Raw genomic sequence first — 18910 nt, forward strand, 5'->3', positions numbered from 1 at the left:
ATATCTGTAGCACAGACATTTTCAGGTCAGCGTCATTAAATGTAGCTAACAGTATATACTTTGTTTCACACGAAGTATTTAAAATTAGTTAGGTAGCTTTAGCTACATTTAATGACGCTGATTTAAAACTGTACTGAGCTAGGACTGCATATAGGATAGAATTGACCATGCTGTGTGGAACGAACAAGCATAATACCAAAAAGCTCGACATCATATGCGTTAGTCTTTGTCTCTCTCTAAATGTTTTTGTAAGGTGTGTTCTCAAACATGGATTTAACTTAAGTTACTATATTTTTGTTATATATCTGTTGTTGTTGTTGTTGTTTAATTTTAGTACAACTACGTCAGACACAGCAGAAGACAAGAAGGGTTTCTTTTTTAAATGTAGTTCTGAGCGCGTGGACACCTTGACTGAGACGATTGGTCTGAGATGACTAGACTCAGACAGGAAAAGTAAGGTTAGCAAAACAAGCAGATTTCTCTGTCGCATGGGTGAGAAATATATATATATATATATATATATATATATATATATATATATATATATATATATATATATGTGTGTGTGTGTGTGTGTGTGTGTGTGTGTGTGTGTGTGTGTACAGTGTTGGTGTAACAGAGCTGCATGTGAATGTCTAAATGTTAAATTCTGGCGTTATATGCTATTATATCTATCTCATGGCTGTGGTTTTGCAACTGAACTTAAGGAAATACCTATCCTGAGATAATTTTCAAGAAAAGGAGACCCAGACGAGCTTAGACATAAAATGACTAAAACCCTCAGAACTATACAGAACTTTCTGTCTTACCAGAACACAATATATGAACCAGGTAAATCATGCATACAGATTGTGCCCGTGAACGACGCCCCTATATAAGTATGACATAACTAGGGCAACGGAGCAGTAATTGCCGCCCTTATTGCCCTAAAGCATGATTGTAAAGGCTAAGACACTTGATAAACTCTAAACATTAATCACCTAAATAAGTACAAATAAATTAATACGCTCAGACCTCACGTATTGGTCCCATATATTGAGCACTCATCATATTAAGTAATTATATTTTCTTTTCTTCAAATTTCCATTAATCATTTATTTTCGGACAATTTTGGAAATGGCCTGAATTTGGGGAGCAGCTTCCCTCACATTCCAAAAGTGGCTGCTTTAGACTGGTTCGACTACCACGATAAGCAGCTAGGCAAAGTCAAGCGTCGTCTGTTCCATTCAAAATTTAAACTATTATTAGTATTATTATTTTCTTTTTGCACATTTTGTACCTCTCAACCTCTTAAAGACATATTTCTAAGCTGCACAAGATCATGTTAATAAAAAATGCACACACCAGTGGACAGGATCGAATATCAAAGGCGATGGAGATACTTACTAAGTGAACTTTCTTTCTTTAAGTCTATCTTTTTCATGATGTGCTTTATTTTATGCATTCGTTTATCTCGCGCATTAATTCTAATAAATATGTTTTACTCTTACTGCGCACAATTTATGTTTTGTCCGTAGATAAAGATAAATAAAAGGACAAGTTAATTAGATTGCTTCTTAATATAATATAAATTTACGGTGTTAAAGTTACCATTTTATTTTGATTCCCGACTGCTGTAAATATTTTAACCTTAATCATATAATACAAAATTAATTATTTTGTCATATAAATGAAGAATTATAGCAAATTAGTAAGAAAACCAGTTGTTAAATCGATGAAAGCTAACAATTTAAACCATGGTTTTCTAATAAATGGCCATAGTTGTCAATAACAGCGCAAAAAAAGGATAATCTTTATGCTGTCAGTCTATATAAAAGAAACATTACAGTATGCATACATTTGTTTAAAAAATGAGACCAAAGGTTCGCATTTTCAGCAACATCGTAAGCATAGTGCCACAATACATTGACACGAATGGTATAATTCCTCAAAATGTGCAAAATGTATTTTGTTATTCAACACCTTTCGCCATGATGGATAGCACTGTCACTGTAATGATAAGGACTGCTACAAAGTAAAGCCAAAAGAAAACGAAATCGAGGGAATTAGAGATATTATTCCATGTAATTTCCATCTTTGTGTCCTCCTCACTTGGTGGTGGTACTTTCGATTTTGTAACGTCAACCATCTTCTCGTCCAAAGTATCGTTATACTCAGAACCGGAAATAAAAACTCCATTTTGTGCTTGCGCAGTTGGGCGTACTTTATTACATCTTCTTCTTCGCAAACGTTCTACAACCATGTGCAGTTTGATCAGCCACGATGGAATAGGGTCTATATTCACATCTCTGGAATTCATACGAAGTTGAAACAGTGTCAGAATGACGGTCAACGTGCTGAAACCAGCCATTATTACCAAGTAAATACCGAGGTAGGAAACTTTGTCCGAATTCTGCGGCAGTGTTGACGTGACAATTGTCAAAAATACGGCCAAAGAGAGGAATACAGTCACGGAAAACGCAGCTTTTTCGTCTGATTTTGCCGGAAGTACAAATACGCAAGTGTTCATAACGGACAACATTATTACTGGTACTATAACATTTAAGAGATAGAAGAGAGGTTTCCTTTCTAACTTCATAGTAAAGGCCACCGTGGCATCTGATGATTGCGGCAATGTGTCCACGTTTGACCCAACCACTGTCCATGCCGAATTCTCCTCGTAGTCATCCAATAAAATTTGATTGCTACCGACCATAAGCTGTACTTCAGTCTCATAATAACTCCAAGCCGTGAATCTGAGGCTGCACGTTTGAATATCAAACGGGAAGTATGTGATATCTACTTTACACGTAGATTGCAAAATCTAAAAAAAAGAATCAGATCATGAACAAATTAATTAAAACGTTATAATTTTGATACATTGATGGATCCACAGATATATAGATACATGTAACTAGGTCACACACACACACACACACACACACACACATATATATATATATATATATATATATATATATATATATATATATATATATATATATATATATATATATATATATATATATATAGATAGATAGATAGATAGATAGATAGATAGAGAGAGAGAGAGAGAGAGAGAGAGAGAGAGAGAGTTGAAAGCTTACATAGATTGTTTAATGCTTCGTCTACCTTTATACAAATGCTTAGTAAAAATTTAGTTTCTGAAGACGGGGAGTTAGCTCGATGAAATATGATTATAACGGTGACAACATACTCGCCAACAGAGTTCATGATTGTGCTAATGACTGACCCTGAGATTTTACGAGATAAACTTGAGAAGTTTGATCCTTGTTAAGGATTTTTTAATCTGAGAGCTCAATCGTCCGACGCGTCCATTCTTAACGTAAGGAACGTCCGAGCAGAAATATCGTCTTAATCATCACCATTCGTATCTGTTATCGTTAAAATAGAGTCATGTACCGACTTAATTATATTTCTTCTATTGACTATCTTTCTTGGAAGTAATAGAGTTCGTCTAAATTTAATCTAATATTATATTTTTGGTCCAATGCCAATGCCTTAAGAACTTCGATAACCCTGATATTTGTTGTCAACTTCAGTTGGTCAATTTGGTTAATGTTTACACTCATTCTTAGTGAACGTGTATATTTATGCATGAGCTTTGTTTTTTGCTGTTAGCGTAGGAGAGGAGGTATACTTCCTGTGCTTATTCCCAGCACGAATTAGTCAGGGCAAATATCACAGGAAGGATTATTTAACCTGCAATCGTATACGTAGCAAGTAATAAACATTTATCTGTAATATTTTGCATTACAGCAATAAACAAATTAATGTAGTCATCGAAAATTTCAAATTTCAAATCTCCCAAAACTGCCTAAAAGTCACAAGGCCTGTCAAAATCCAGCGCATTATTTTGCATATTAAAATCTTCTTGAACGTTCACATTCTGAAGGCAATTAAAGCAACGAAATCTCCGAGCGAACACTAATTTGAATATTTTATGAATAACCACGCAAGGCTAAATAGTACGGAATTCAACAATTTTCATAAACTTGATAGAACTAGTTCAGGAGTTAAATAGGAAAGCAACTAAGTTCGTATATAAAAAGATACTGTCTACATGCTTCCAAGTTTTGACAAAATAAAAGAGTGGTCAAAGAATTTTTTTTTCTCCAACAAATAACAATCGATAGAATGCAATTTTTCATGATTTCAGATATTTAAAAGGATCTACTGTATATTTAAATATTTTGGAATTGAAGGTTTACATATTACATTGAATGATGACTAAAATAGCCCTTGGTAAAATGCCCCTTGGAAGGAGTTTGTTAAATTCAGGTGGATGACCGGTGGCAAGTCGATGTAGCTAACAAGATGTGATTGTACCATATAAGTGATTGAGAACGAACAGTATTTAAAGCACGTTTACTACACCCCTGAAACTATAGCTACCAACACAAGTATCACTGTATTGTGGCAAGAGATAAAATAAGATAAGACATACACAGCAGGTAAAGAACAGTTAACTGAACAATCTGCTTTAGAAATGTATACGCAAGCGAGAAAGAAAAGTCGCTTGAGAAAAGTGAGAAGTTGATATGCAAGTATATGAAGAAGAAAACAAGCCATGCATAGAAACACATGTTCACAGTTATCTGTATTTTTTGTTAACGTTTCTGCGTAAAAGTTACAAAAATAGGAAGATAACATACGATATATAGAAAAGTCCTGATACGACTTAGTTGGAAGAAAGAGCTTTAGAGAAGAAAATTTCATGGTCCACTTAAAAAAGAGAACCTTTAATATTTTTCAACTCACTCAGACAAAAGAGCATCAGTAATTGAATGTTTTGACATAACCGTGAAGACTAGAACGTGGAAGTGTTTAACAGAAAATGAACCCATTACATGAACTCAAGTTTTCCCAAAACTAATTAATGGTCACAAACACACTAATCATATTTTATTGAAAATGATTTGGTTAAAAGAAGCAAGGAAAAAATCCGATCAAAAATATGCATGAACATGTTCCGTTACGTGTCTTCTGATATATTTGGGATGTATAAATTTAAACAGAAAATATTTAGCAATATTTGAAAAGAGATACTTTCCTACCGATGCAATTTCGGATAATAGAATCATGAAAGGAAAAGAAAGTATAAAAGTGCATGTTTCATAGACGAAAATATAACAAATATGAAGTTCAAAATATTTTAGAAAGAAAAGATGTAGACGATTAAAGATATGTACTAGGGAAAGGATCGATCAACTATATGTAAATGAAAGAAACGAAGCACAATGCAAGAAAAGAATTAAGAAGCATGAAAACTTTGATAATGTATAGGAGAATTGGCTTATAGAATGTAACAAATGTAAAAACAACCTAAGATAAAGGAATTACAACATGCATCATACGTGTATTTGGTTTGATTACAAAATCATGAGTCGAAAAGGTACACCAAGAACGACAGTAGTAAATAACAATACAAAGACTTCAAAAACAAGATAAGGCAAGGGGAGTCCACCTATCGCCCCATAATTGTAATACAGGACACCATGGAAGGAGTAAATGACATGGTGAAATATAAAGATTTTGGAATAAATAAGTTGAATAGTACTGATGAATGACAAAAATATATAATTACATATAATTGATTTTCTTGTTGGTAATAAAAATGTTTGAAAGGAACTGTGAAAGGATATCTTTCCCTACATTTATGACATGAACCGAGAGCAGATGAACTATCTTAAGTGACTGGCATTCAGAAAAAATCGCTTGAATAGTGTGGAGATTTACAGTCAAAACAGGAACAGTTACATACATATTTGGATGATGAAATTTTGAAATAAAACGAAAGCGAGCTGAGTTTAATATGTCAGTGACTGTGCGAAGAAAAACAAATAATTTTAACGCAAATAAACTACTTAAACACCAGGATAGTATCTAACACCAGCCAAAGGTAGCAAGCAAAAAATAATTTTACCGAAACAACAAAAATTTAATAGATCAACAGAAACAAAATGAAAGATAGGAACCCAGATTATAGTCTATATATCACTGAGTTGATGACAACAATGGAAGAAAATGCTATGATATCGTGCATTACTTTCACGGCAAATTTAATTACTTGGGACGAACTATGGAGAACATATACAAATAACATATACAAATAATTGAACTTGTTCAGAAGTGAAAGTAATATCGCTGTGTAGTAAAGAAATAAAAGATTAAAACTGTAGCAGATTCATTTGAAGTTAACATTGTTTCAACGACGCCCGCATTATAATGTATCACTGATGCAGATCTAAACTAAGTAAACAAAAAAAAGATTCATTAAAACTTTAATTAAGGTGGGAATGGTGCATAAAGAGTCCCATAAAGGGTGTTAAAGTGGGTTAATTTAGAAATTAAATTGATAATAACAAAGACGAGGTTAACGACGAATCCATAATAATGCGAAAATGAATGTAGTTTCTTTCCCGATATTCACACTTTCGCCTTGCATCAACACAGGATCATCCAGGTATTAGAGTGTGAATTTAAGAGATGCATTTTCAACTGCTTATGACGAAATATCGCACCGATAACGTCCTTATACAGAATACATAACAAAGAAGATATTAGGAGATATCTTTAAAACCGAGACTTCACGTCCGTGTTGTGAAAGCAATAATGCATGATCTAAGCATGATTAAATTTGATTAATATAATGTATTCATAATATAATGAGTAGATAATTCGCATTAAAAAAACAACTCTAATTTATACAAGTGTTCGTTTAATATTGAACAGATATTATCATATGTTTTATTGATTTGTTACATTGAATTATAGCTAAACAAAATCAGTTGTGTGTTGCGTACTCATTAGAAGTAATAAAAGTATCCGTCATGTACTTTGTACAGGAGTCATGGGCACACTAATAAAAGAAGCCAATGTCTTCATAATCATATTTAAAAACACAGAATGACCTTGCTGGTCAGAATGTAAGTAAAAACTGATGGATGTATCGAAATGGATTCTTCTTAACTAAAACGACGTTTCTTAGTAAGCAATGGTCTGTACATGTTATTTTATGCAGATGAAATGGAAATGATATACTTCTGCTGGACAAAATAGCAGAAAAATAACAGGGGAAAAACTACAAATCAATGAAATAAAGCTTGACTACGTACATTAATAAATGATAGTATAAGGATTTGTGATTCATTTTTTGAACAATCAAGATGGTGAGTTTGCTTCTGGTGCATCTTAAGGGGGGACATGATGGCAAAGCAAAACTACGACGGTCAAAACTGAGTTATTTCTATTAGCATCTTGATTAACACATACAATAATTTTACAGCAAAACTTATAAAATGTGGAAACGGGGTTGTGAAGCGCAGAAACTGTGACATGAATTAAAAAGTCCTGGAAATGCCTATCTGGTCCGTCTTGTCCGTTGATCCAGGGGTATATGTTTCTATGGCGTTTGATGTGCGCCTTACAGGCCCACGGATAAGATTCGTTACACTTGCATACTGTGCATTATTGTGCGTTTTGGTTTGGGTGCGCTCGGTTTGCCATTGATTTCTGACGTCAAATCAGGCGAGCTGATTTAGAATCACTGCATTTCACGGTTGGATTTAGCCAAAACTTTATTCCCTAGGTGCTCCTAAAGTGACTCAAACTTCGCATAATAAGAAAACATGGATGCTTTAAGGTGCACAACATTTAGAAATGTAATGTAATGCAGTTTGATGTCGAAGCGATGTGATTTGTTTTTATATAATCTTTACATCAAGTAATTCAGATCATTTTCACTTTAATACTTGACGAGCAGTCAGTGAGAGGAAGGACATTTTCTGTTATTAATAATGCCAATTTTTCTTTAAACATCGTTATCGTCACATTGTCAAAGAAATAATGCAGTAATGTTATATTTTACTTGGTAAACGAGACCTCGACACGTGTGTCGGTTGTACCACAGAGCACGAACAAAGCCTGTCATTATTTAGAGAGAATGGAAAATGCAATGATTTTCAGCATTGCAGAGGGGCTTTTCATTTAATTTGTCATCTTAATAAAATAAGCGTCTAAGGATATTAAGTGCGAATATTTAACAATATGATGGTAATTTTTCTTGTGAATATATATTTTTTAGCAGATGACCATCCCCATTTCTCTAAATATTGATTTTCCAACAAGAAAACTATATACTGTCGTACCAAGCATTATAAAATATTCCTCACAGATTTGAGTAAACAGTATTTCAATATGGCTACAGTCTCAGAAAATGTCTGGCGCACATCTTATCAGTTTAGTAGTCTGGAATTGTTGGAAAAGTAGAGTAAGTGAATCATACACTTTGTCCTAATACTAAGCAAAGATGATTAATTTGCACAATATATGACATATTAGCAATAGCGATCAATTTGAGACGTTATTATATTTTATATGCTTGCTGTTTGCTTTGTTCACCGTCGTAAATGCAGATTTTCAGCACAATGGTCATCATGTGTAAGCTTTTCACAAAGATTCTTCTTCAAAATGTACATATCAAGACTTTGCACCAAAGAGTTCGAAATATTAATGTCCCTATCCCCCTTTGGTCATAGTAGATGTAGATGGTTTATTGGGGCTTTTGTCATTCACAATATAGAAAGATATACATACCGCATAAGGCCACCAAGAAACGAATCCATCGTTAGTAACGTTAACCAATAACTCACTGGAGCCAAGCCCCTTGAATTCTGAAACGCCATTTTGCAGAGCTATGTCTGGTTTCCACACGTTATCTTGGTGAATAAATACGTTTGATGTCCCATAATAATCGGATGGGTTCCACTGCAAGTAATAATCGTTCCAAGTAATAATAAGGTAGCCGGATGTGGTCAGTCTTTCCTTCTGTGAGTCGAATTCTATTATTCCTGTTAGAGAAAAGTCAACACTGACATTGGTTGCCTGACTATGGTTGGCAGTTGGTCTAACCGCCTTGTTGTAAGCATCTGTTGTGAAAATTCTGGTAAGAATACCCCTCGCGCCATCCGATGACTGGGCATTTATTTTAGGTATATATACCATTATTACGAATGACAACAGTATAACACAGAGTCTTGGAGGTGCCATATTCACTGAATTGCGTTGCCTACCGCTCGCATATGTATACATTTCATCCAAAACGATGACGTTGACTGAAAGCAAATGAAAGGAAAATTGTTAGTTCAAGCATTTATTGCATCTTTATAAAAATGTAGGCCAATTTTGTGTTTTCATACATGTGCAAATATTTACAGAAAGACACATAGCTTTTATGTACCTTTCTACAAGTGTTTCAAAGTTTCACATACAGACTGAATTCTTGATAGATGTCTTGTATGTCTATGTAATTATTTCAGTTCAGATCGTCGTACATTAAGCCGTGCCTATTGCGCTTTATTAAACACGACCTATTTACGTCTGATCACGATATGAGCTTTCGCATTCGTTCCAAAGTAGTAAAAACAAACGTATTAATATTCTCATGCATAAAATTGATTAAACGATGTTTTCTTAATATTTTTAACATTGTTAACCATCCTATTCACGCTTGCTTCTGATGTTAGAATATCATGGTTTTGTTATATCATATCCACTATTATAATAATGACTTCTTTTCAGTGAACAGGTACTGATACATCGCTCTGCATGGCTCATTAGATTTCGTTTTTTTTTTTAACTCATTGTGTTCAACCAAATGTACACTAAGGTACAATTGACAGGGTCAATACTCATTGTGTGGACGCTAGACACTTGTGCATAGAAAAACGGTTCGATATGTCAGATCTAGTCGAAATGTAGTGCTTAAGATCGTTACCAAGGAGACACAATTATCCTGTAATGTCTTTGTTCTCATTATTTGTATCGGTTCGTATTTAACTAATAATTATGTTCTTACAGTTGTCTGCTTACATCACGTGCTCGAGTAAAGCAAACACATAACAGTGTAAGGCGTAGACTTGTATCTGTCATCACACCAAGAATGATCAGATCAGGGTCTACTCAGTTTCTTTTATTGATTTTTTCAAACGAACAGTCCCGGAATAACTAGTTAACATATAGTTGTGGTATAGGCGCGAGGCTGAAACGGGTAAATGTAATATAAGGTCTGACCTGGATCAATGGTCGAAATAATACTTTGTCTTGTCAAATATAGAATTTTAATGCAAACACTATTAATTAATGTGGAAGGGTGTAGCAAACTTTATTCCTAGTATTACATTTTCTGCAATCAAAGGTTCTTTCAAAGGGAACAAAAGTAAATATTAATGATTGTTTTTGGAAACATCTGTTTTTCTGTCTCTCTATGAACTATGAAACAGACAGAAGGAGCTGGATAAATCAAATAATAATTTACTGGCATGAATCGACAAATGTAGTGTGTTAAAAGAAAATCACAAAAGAGGTATAAATACTACCGATTATATTACAATCAAGCATACACAATGCAACCTATCAACCACTTTCCATTACCAGCCCTACACATGCAATACACTATCCAACAACCACCTTGATTACAACCCAGTTCAAAAACCAAACTATATATACTATTAGGCATAAGCGTTTTCATTAATATCCAAACATAACGTCATAATATATATCATGGAGTTATGATTACTTTCAAAGCAAATCATTGGTCTTGTCGATTCTGACTAGGATGATGGAGATTTCATCCAGAATAATGTTCTCGCGTCAGGCTGGTTATTTTTTTCTCTCCATGACATTAGGAAAACATAAGAATAACAGATTGTTCTTGTTCCAGCCCCCTTGACATTGTGACTGTCAATCTATATTCCAGACTGAAAAGATTTCTAAAATTCTCATATTTTCGTGTTACATGTGTTCCTTACTTTTGATAATCTGTGATCTTTTCTTTAGATTTCTGTGTTTAATTGTGCATTCAAGATGACGTTCACCTTGCTGGCCATAGATTTTGTGGGCTGTAGTTCCATACAAAGATGACCTCAATTTATAGAGTTGAAATGTCATTGCAGTGGTCTGGAGTAAAATAAAATCCTTGCAAAGTATATCCTTCCTAATATTCATCGTACGAACTACAGCGGCTATTGTCGTTACTCAGATCTACAGTTGTTTCAGTTTGTGTCAACTAAGACTTCTGGTACAAGTTAAGTTCCCAAAGAGTGTGGTACAAAAAGTCTGCCCATTTCGGTTGACTTATATCTTCGACATGTTTAGTGTGAATCACAAAAAAAGATTTTAGTTAATGGTTCCGTTCAGTGCTGCATTGATGACGATACAATTTCTCAAACATTTTATTAGTGTCGTTAGAAAACCATAATCCTCGAGATTGGATTAGAGTTCAGATGCATCGATGTAGGTTTTCACTTCCACTCGTATTAGAGGATATCGGTATGTCGTACTGCTCAAAGTTAGACTATACTTTGTTCTCACGTTTGGAAAGACCTCCGTAACTTCTTGATGACTGTTTTGTACTTGTTACATTTGTTTTCGCCAAGCATTTTGATTTACATGTCTGCACCGTTACCTTAAATCAGCACAAGATATTCTCGTAGTGGTAAAAGTTTGAGACGGAAAGCTAGAGGCAAACAATGTGCTGACATCCAGATGTCGCCATATGAATCATGACGCTTCGCGATGACACAGGTAAATATTCAGCTAACAGCGTACATCAAAAGTTGTTTACATTTTTCATTGACAGTAGATTCTTTTTTAAAACATGTATTTGTTTCTTATATGTGGTTCTTTTCTTTTATCTTAGATATGTTCTCATTCAGGATAGATAATCTTCTCTTTGTCCAAATGTAAACATATATTGTTCTAAATGTGTCACTGTGTATGTATCTCTATTTAAATATTCCTTATGGAAGACCCTTCTATAGGTCAAAAATGGGGAAACGTTGTTTATTATGTTTCTACTTTTGAGGTGTATGTGCGTGTGTGCGTGCATGCATGCATGCATGCATGTATGTAATTGTGTGTGTGTGTGTGTGTGTGTTCACTGTCGGGCAAATAACATTTGTTTGGTTAAAGCTCCACTTGCCGTCGTTGATCATAAATGTCACCATTCTTCTAATGTAACTCAAGTTTTGAAGGAATGAAATGATTTGTTAAATGGGGTATCTGACATAAACCATTCCTTGAAATGATCAAGTTGCTTGGCTTAATAGACTTTAAAATGTTCAATTTACAATTAAGAGGTGACACCCGTTTATGTCCACTTGGTTTTAAGCTTTAAAGAAAGTCAGTCAGCCAACTTTCTTATGTTTTTGTTGATGCCAATCAAATGCAGACAGCACCGTTTAACACTCAATAGAACTTACTATTTTCCTACAACTCAAGAACTTAAACTGTGATATTATATTGCAGACTGGATGTGAACGAAGATATGTGAAGATATCGGAACCAGAGCGACGTAGCTGCAACTGTGGGTATTTGCTTCTACAAGTGATGATTTTCTAAGATAAAGTACATAACAACAACCTAATTGACTAAATCAGTAAATACATAACATGCAAAAATGTCTTATATGTTACATTTAATAGACAATCATACGTCTTAGGTAGACAGCATTTTCCTCAAATTTCCATAAACCAGTTTATAAGAGTGCGAACAGTCTAATTTGTTATTCATTTGTGCTTTGAGCTGAAGACAATCCTGGATAGCGTGGTGTTCTTATCTTTAAAACGGCAAAGTCACCATATCATGTGTTGCAGCTTTTGACTGAAATCGGCTCACCCACGGATGTCACAGATCAACATCAAATTAATTTGTACACAAGTGAAAAATGATCGGGTCTCTCTGTTCGAGGGAGAATTACACGGCTTATAAAGCGATGAAACGTCTATATTATCTGGTTTAAATGGAAGCAATATCTTTCAAGATCCTGTATTTTCCAGATGATTTGGAATACATTACTTTTTGCACGTAACAGCGTCATCGGGGCTTTAAAAACAGTAGGTCAGCCAACTTTGTTAAGTTTTTGCTGATGCCAATCAAATGCAGACAGTAGAACTTAATATCTTCCTACATCTCATAAACTTAAACCGTGATATTATATTGCAGAGGGGACTTGAACGAAGATCTGTGAGTACGTTTAGTAACACGCCTGAAACATTTGTTATGACTGAAATAATGTTATGGTACACACATTCTGAACACGGACGAGAGCAACAGGTAGTACTACCACATTTGCCCAATGCATGATATTAAGAATGAAACAGTGGCAAGCAGATCTGTGGGAGATCTTTTCACATGGTACCAAACTCTCTATTATAACACTCTGTAAATATGAATGTTCAAGTCTTCTTGGTTAGATGTCATTGTATTGCGACGCTGTTGTATAACACTTCTTAAGTTATTCACCTAGTACATCAATGTATATCCTTAGAAGAAAGAGTGTACCGTCGTCAAACGGATATGTGCATAGATAAAATTGCATTATTGACAATCTAATTATTGTGCCGCCATAAACGCATGCATTTCTTAGCCGTATGTGTTTGGCAAGGGCTTTGATTTCATTACATTATTTATGTAAGATTTCTAGACAAGTGTATACAGCATGTGCTGGTAGAGATAAATTATTGCTCCTTAGTTGATTGTCTTGATTTTGGTCCTTAGTTGATTGTTTTGATTTTGAAAACCCACAGATCATACGAACCGAGAACAGAAAAATCCATATAGCAAATTCGACATGGAAGACTTAAGGAAGGTCTCAGAATATATGCTACAACGTAGAATCTCAAGGATATCGCTCAATGGAAATGTTGGAGTACAAATGAAAGTGAGTTCTAGAACTTAACTCAGAATTTCGACATTTCGAGATCAGCTAAAGATGATCAGCCTTTACCAAAGTGATGAAACCTTGTTTGTGCGAAAACGGGTTCGTGACAGACATTGTCCATTTGAAATCGTACTCGGTTGTAGATCATCTAAATACCAGCATGCTTTGCTTAGATTAAGACGGCTCTATCGACCTGGATGCTATCACCCACGCATAGATAACAAATATATAGGAAAATACCAATGAAATCATTGTGAATTTTCTAGTGGCGGACCCAGTAATTATATATATTAATGCCAAGATAAGAAAGGGCAACTTGCCACAAGGTGCAAAGTTAAATGAGTACAACTCAAGTTTTATGTAATAATCAGGAGGTAAACGCTGATATGTAGAAATAAACAGGAATGGACAAATTCTGTATCGTCAAGACCTGTGAACTTCACAAGATTGTTGGCTCGTCAGATCACCAGTTTGTCACTACACCGTCGAAAAACTATGTGACATCGTTCGAAGTGTGCAACATTCAGATTAAAACACTATACCTTAGGGCTGTCATCAATTATTGGTATGACAGAGTCGTAGGGATGACAGGAGACATCGAAAACAGTGTTCTGATTGGTGTTGAATACAAAGATGATGTCACTGTGTAAGGAAGAGGTTGGATGTATCTTGTTCGTACATAATACTTTTCAAGAATGCTGGGTGGTTACTGTACTGATCTTCATCGGCATACACTTTCTTTGGCATGATCTGTGCGACTGGAAAAATCCTGACTTTTAGGCATTTTCTATAGTCTGCCACAACACACCAGTCTCCCTACCGACCTAGAGAAATATAATTGGAATTTCCAAAGTACATTCCAAGTTTTAAAACCATGCATTTCAACATAGAATCATTGTTCATTTCCACTGCTCCTCCAGCTTAAAAATGTGTCTGCTAGTCTGTTAATAAGTGTAAATGTCTGTCTCACCATCATTTTCTATTCCCACAGAGGCTTGGTCTGTCCTATTAAGTTGTACAATTCCGATACCGACCCAAACGCAATATTAAATTCCCATAACCCCTGTACCAGATTAAACATAATGACAACTGCTCATAATCACTACATATTAGACCCAAACGTAATGTTAATTTTACATAGGACTATATAATGACCAAAATATAATGTAAACTTGTCATAGCCCCACAATGCGATTCTATAAAAATTTGTGTAGTAACGTATGTACTGTTAAATTCTCACCATTCCCTTCATTTAATATCATCCACTATAAAGGCTGTACTATTTACACGTTATACAATCCATTCTTTGTATAAAAAAAGTCAAATGGGTACAAAACAGTGGCAAAAAGCAAGGCTATTTACGTTAACGTTTTCAATGCACACTTCAATACAGGGTACCTCTAAGCATCTAGCTACGGACGAGCTGGGGCGTTTTAGGCTAAGTAACCTTGGCGGTAGGCGCTCGCTGATACAGGTTACCCTTTGGCAGCTAGCTAGGGACGAGCTGGGGCGGTATAGCTAGGCGGCCTGGGCGGCTAAGTCGCGATATGCTATTAGGACCTAGGCTCTGAATTATATCGAAGATGACGAAGTTTCAAAGAATTTAACTTGCAAGTTTAACTAAGCCCAGGTAGGACTACAATGCTCTACAAAATGATATATTGAAATCGATATCAGCATAATTAAATTGCAGTCTTTCTGCCAGTACCTATAAATAGATTTCTATACAAATGAATAAAACAACAATCCTGATTAAACGTAAATATTGTTTAGAGCTTTGCAGATACGGTGCCAAATTGTAAAAGAAATTATGTACACAATCAAACAAATATTTGTTTAGAAAAAAGTGTATTGTCGGGTGCATTTAGTATTCACAATATCTTGGACGGATTTGAAACCTACAGAGGAATCATGCCATTTAATCAGAAGATCTGGTATACAACATGAAGGTGGGAGAGGGTAGATCAAGAACATCTTACCGATGCGACATCTTGCTGAACGAAAAGCACGCCGATTATGCACATTAGAAGCGACCTATCGTAGAAGGCTAATATAGAGCATGAGTGAATGTCACTATGGCACGATGTTGGTCCAGCTTTAAAACTTACTGCCTCTGATTGAAAAGCTGTTATTGAACAGTTATAGCAACGTTGCATCGAAAGGCACGAAAATATGATGGATTTTATAGTTTTTTGACTGCCTATTAATCAATGAAATTCATCACAATATTTCACGAACAAATAACCTATAAGTAGTAATTCATTTTTGTTTGTTTTTTATATCCTTTTTGCTATTGACTAATATTCGGTGATTTTGACTTAACTCGACGGCTTGAGTAATGTTTGAATATTTGTTCTTCCAAAGATGACAAATTTCTCTGACGAAGGATCATAATTTTTAAACGGGGACCATTGAACGCACATGATAATATCTAAGACTAAGAAATCGTTCCCTATACTTAAAGTAAAATGAAGGCAGAGCGAGTTCTTTAACAATTACAAAAGACACTCTGGCACAGATTTATATGTGCATGGGTATTTTCTTGCTTGCGTACATAACTTGTGTAACAAAATGATATTGTTTAAAGGAATAGCTGTACAAGTATACATAATAGCACGTGTACTGCCAGCTTTATCGAAACTGCGTATTCTTAATAGTCCAGGCTAAACAACATTATTAAACAGATTATTGGTAATTCCTAATAAAATATGTTAGCTACTGGAAATCATGTACATGACTCAAAAAAATAAGAGCTGTAGAAAGAGAGATTATTGGTTGAAAATGGATCACAGCCTACCGGAAACAGAAATGAACCACAGCCAACCGGAAACAGAAATGTACCACAGCCTAACGGAAACAAAAGTGTATCAAAGCCTACCGGAAACAAAACTATCACAGCCTACCGGAAACAAAAATGTGCACATATAAATATGACAGTAAGCAAGGTTACTTATTTTTTATCTATAGTACTATATTTTCTAAACTATTCAAGAATAATCCGTCGAATAAAAGGCAAAATGCGATAGTGGAAGACAGTGTACAACAAATGTTTACAGTATTCAACCAAATAATAGCCATGTCTAATAAGCCCATCCCTTTTTTGAAAATGCTAAGGGAAATGACATAAACATCTACTGTAAGGATTTTTTTTATATCCAAAATGTCTAGTGAATAACATGTCCTGTCTGCATATGCCTTCAAGTATTTTCATTTGTCAATATCTTACAAATGACATTTTTTCTTAGAAGCTATTTGAAGCAGCGATTTCTAGTCATGCTTGAATATCGATTCATGTGCAGTTCTTCCAATGAAGCAACAGGCCAAGCCCAAAACCTTCAAAGCATTTCGTTGCTTTTTTGTACACAATTGTATTTCAGAAATACCTTGATAGAGAGAAACTGTGCTAAAAGGGGAAAATGTCAGAAGATATCTGTGAAGTACCTTGTAGTACGTTAGGCAAATCAAAACTGCTTTAAAAGCATTATGATACCTTTGTGGAATTATTAATCATGCCTGAACAATGAAACCTTGGAATGGTTAGGCCAGTAATACTTCATGTGAATTGTGTGTTATGCAAATACATTAATTTGGTCAACAAGGTACATGCACATGTACCCATTCATATTTGTTTTCCCAACAGTTGACAGAAAGTCCACTGCTTTTCTCTTTTACCAAACTTAAGCTTATTATTACTTAAAAATCTGGACACATTGAATTTAATATTGGCTAATAGATTGGTCCATTATCCTTTCTTGACTCACCTTACATAGTTGAATGGTAAACGTTTGTAGACACCGGCAGACACTGGTAAATTTAAAAAAATTGCATACTCGTCTTTTATAACGGTGTGGTGTGTATCGCTTCCTACTAACAGTTCGTTGTATTTCTGAACATCAATCACACGCTTTCTTATATATAGAATGGTGTTTGACTACTCCATCCTTTTGTAACCGTTTTGTTTTCGATGGAGGAGGCGAGACGTTTTATGTTTTAAAATTTCTTAATAAAATCTAATTTACATTACTCTGACCGTCATGATATGACCATTGCTTGAAACATGCTGATGAGATTTGTTGCTATTTTATATTTTAGGTAGAGAGATAAAGTATGCAAAGAACAAGGGAATAAAGCTGTAATATGCCACATGACACTGCTCGAAAAGAAAGAAGCCATGTTCTAGCTATTATCAATGTAAACTTATTACACAGCAAATGAAAACCTTTTCCTCAAAAGTCAGATTATTACACTACCAATGATAACTTGTTATTACAGGTAAGTTTATTACACTGATGATGATAACTTGTTATTACAGGTAAGTTTATTACACTGATGATGATAGCTGGCAATGTTTATAATATCATCGCGGTTCTTGAGGACATCTGAACTCACTGTATGCATTTGTCTATTGTTGACCATGTACTAGCTATTATCTATATACAAAAACAAACATTGCTACAATCAAGCCCGTAGCTTTAATAACCATATGCGCTGCCAAATCTTAATGTTTAAACATGTGTATTATCCTTGAATTGAATGGCAATTATCCTCACATTTTGAATTTAGTTTTAAAGTTGTGTCTCTAAACGTAAGCTTGAGATCTGCTGAATGTTCAACTTGGCTGTGCGGTTTTACTGTTCATTCTTTTCTAAAATTTATTTCAATTAAACTTTTGTTTGCAACTGCTCCTTTGTTGATCCGGCTATTACAACCTCTTCATCACCTAATTACTGATCAAACTGTAGATGAGTGAAAGTTGTATAGATCTCTATTCCTTCGCAATTCTTATTAGTTACCTTTGCACAACAGTACTTCTAAAGATCGTTATAAAGATTGACCTACAGTTTTACCACTTGGTAGTGTCCACTTACTTGTTTTTGTCCAAAGTAAGTGTGGAGATTATTACCACATTTTATTGCTATAAATTAAGCACCAATATAATGTTTCCATTGCACATATTTGAAATATGTTTTGTATTTGCTTGTGTCACTACTTTTCCCTCAGTTTTTAACGAGGCATGATTGTTTTTGTGTACCATGTACCATCGTTTAACAAATTGTATGTATTATTCGAGTAAAAAGGGGACACAGATGTTTGTTATACAGTTTTAAAATATTTATTGGATGACGCATCAGTGAAATCGTCATAAAATCTTGCACCAATAAATTAGTCATTAAAACTATTTTTAAG

The 18910-nt window shown here is 34.6% G+C and overlaps 1 protein-coding gene across 1 annotated transcript in view; it reads right to left on the reverse strand.

Annotated features, from left to right (window-relative positions):
* Positions 1–609: 609 nt before the first annotated feature.
* LOC149794644 (neuronal acetylcholine receptor subunit alpha-3-like) overlaps positions 610–18910 on the reverse strand; it is a 33737-nt gene continuing 15436 nt past the window's right edge. Inside the window, exons 2-3 of the mRNA XM_089963951.1 lie at positions 8599–9116; positions 610–2803 (exon numbers count right to left, since the gene is read on the reverse strand). Coding sequence (XP_089820077.1) covers positions 1952–2803; positions 8599–9116 — 1370 coding nt within the window. The 3' untranslated portion in view covers positions 610–1951. The remainder of the gene's footprint in view (positions 2804–8598; positions 9117–18910) is intronic.

Source organism: Sinohyriopsis cumingii, chromosome 7 (genome assembly GCF_028554795.1).
Source record: "Sinohyriopsis cumingii isolate HCF-2022 chromosome 7, ASM2855479v2, whole genome shotgun sequence".
Classification (NCBI taxonomy): domain Eukaryota; kingdom Metazoa; phylum Mollusca; class Bivalvia; order Unionida; family Unionidae; genus Sinohyriopsis; species Sinohyriopsis cumingii.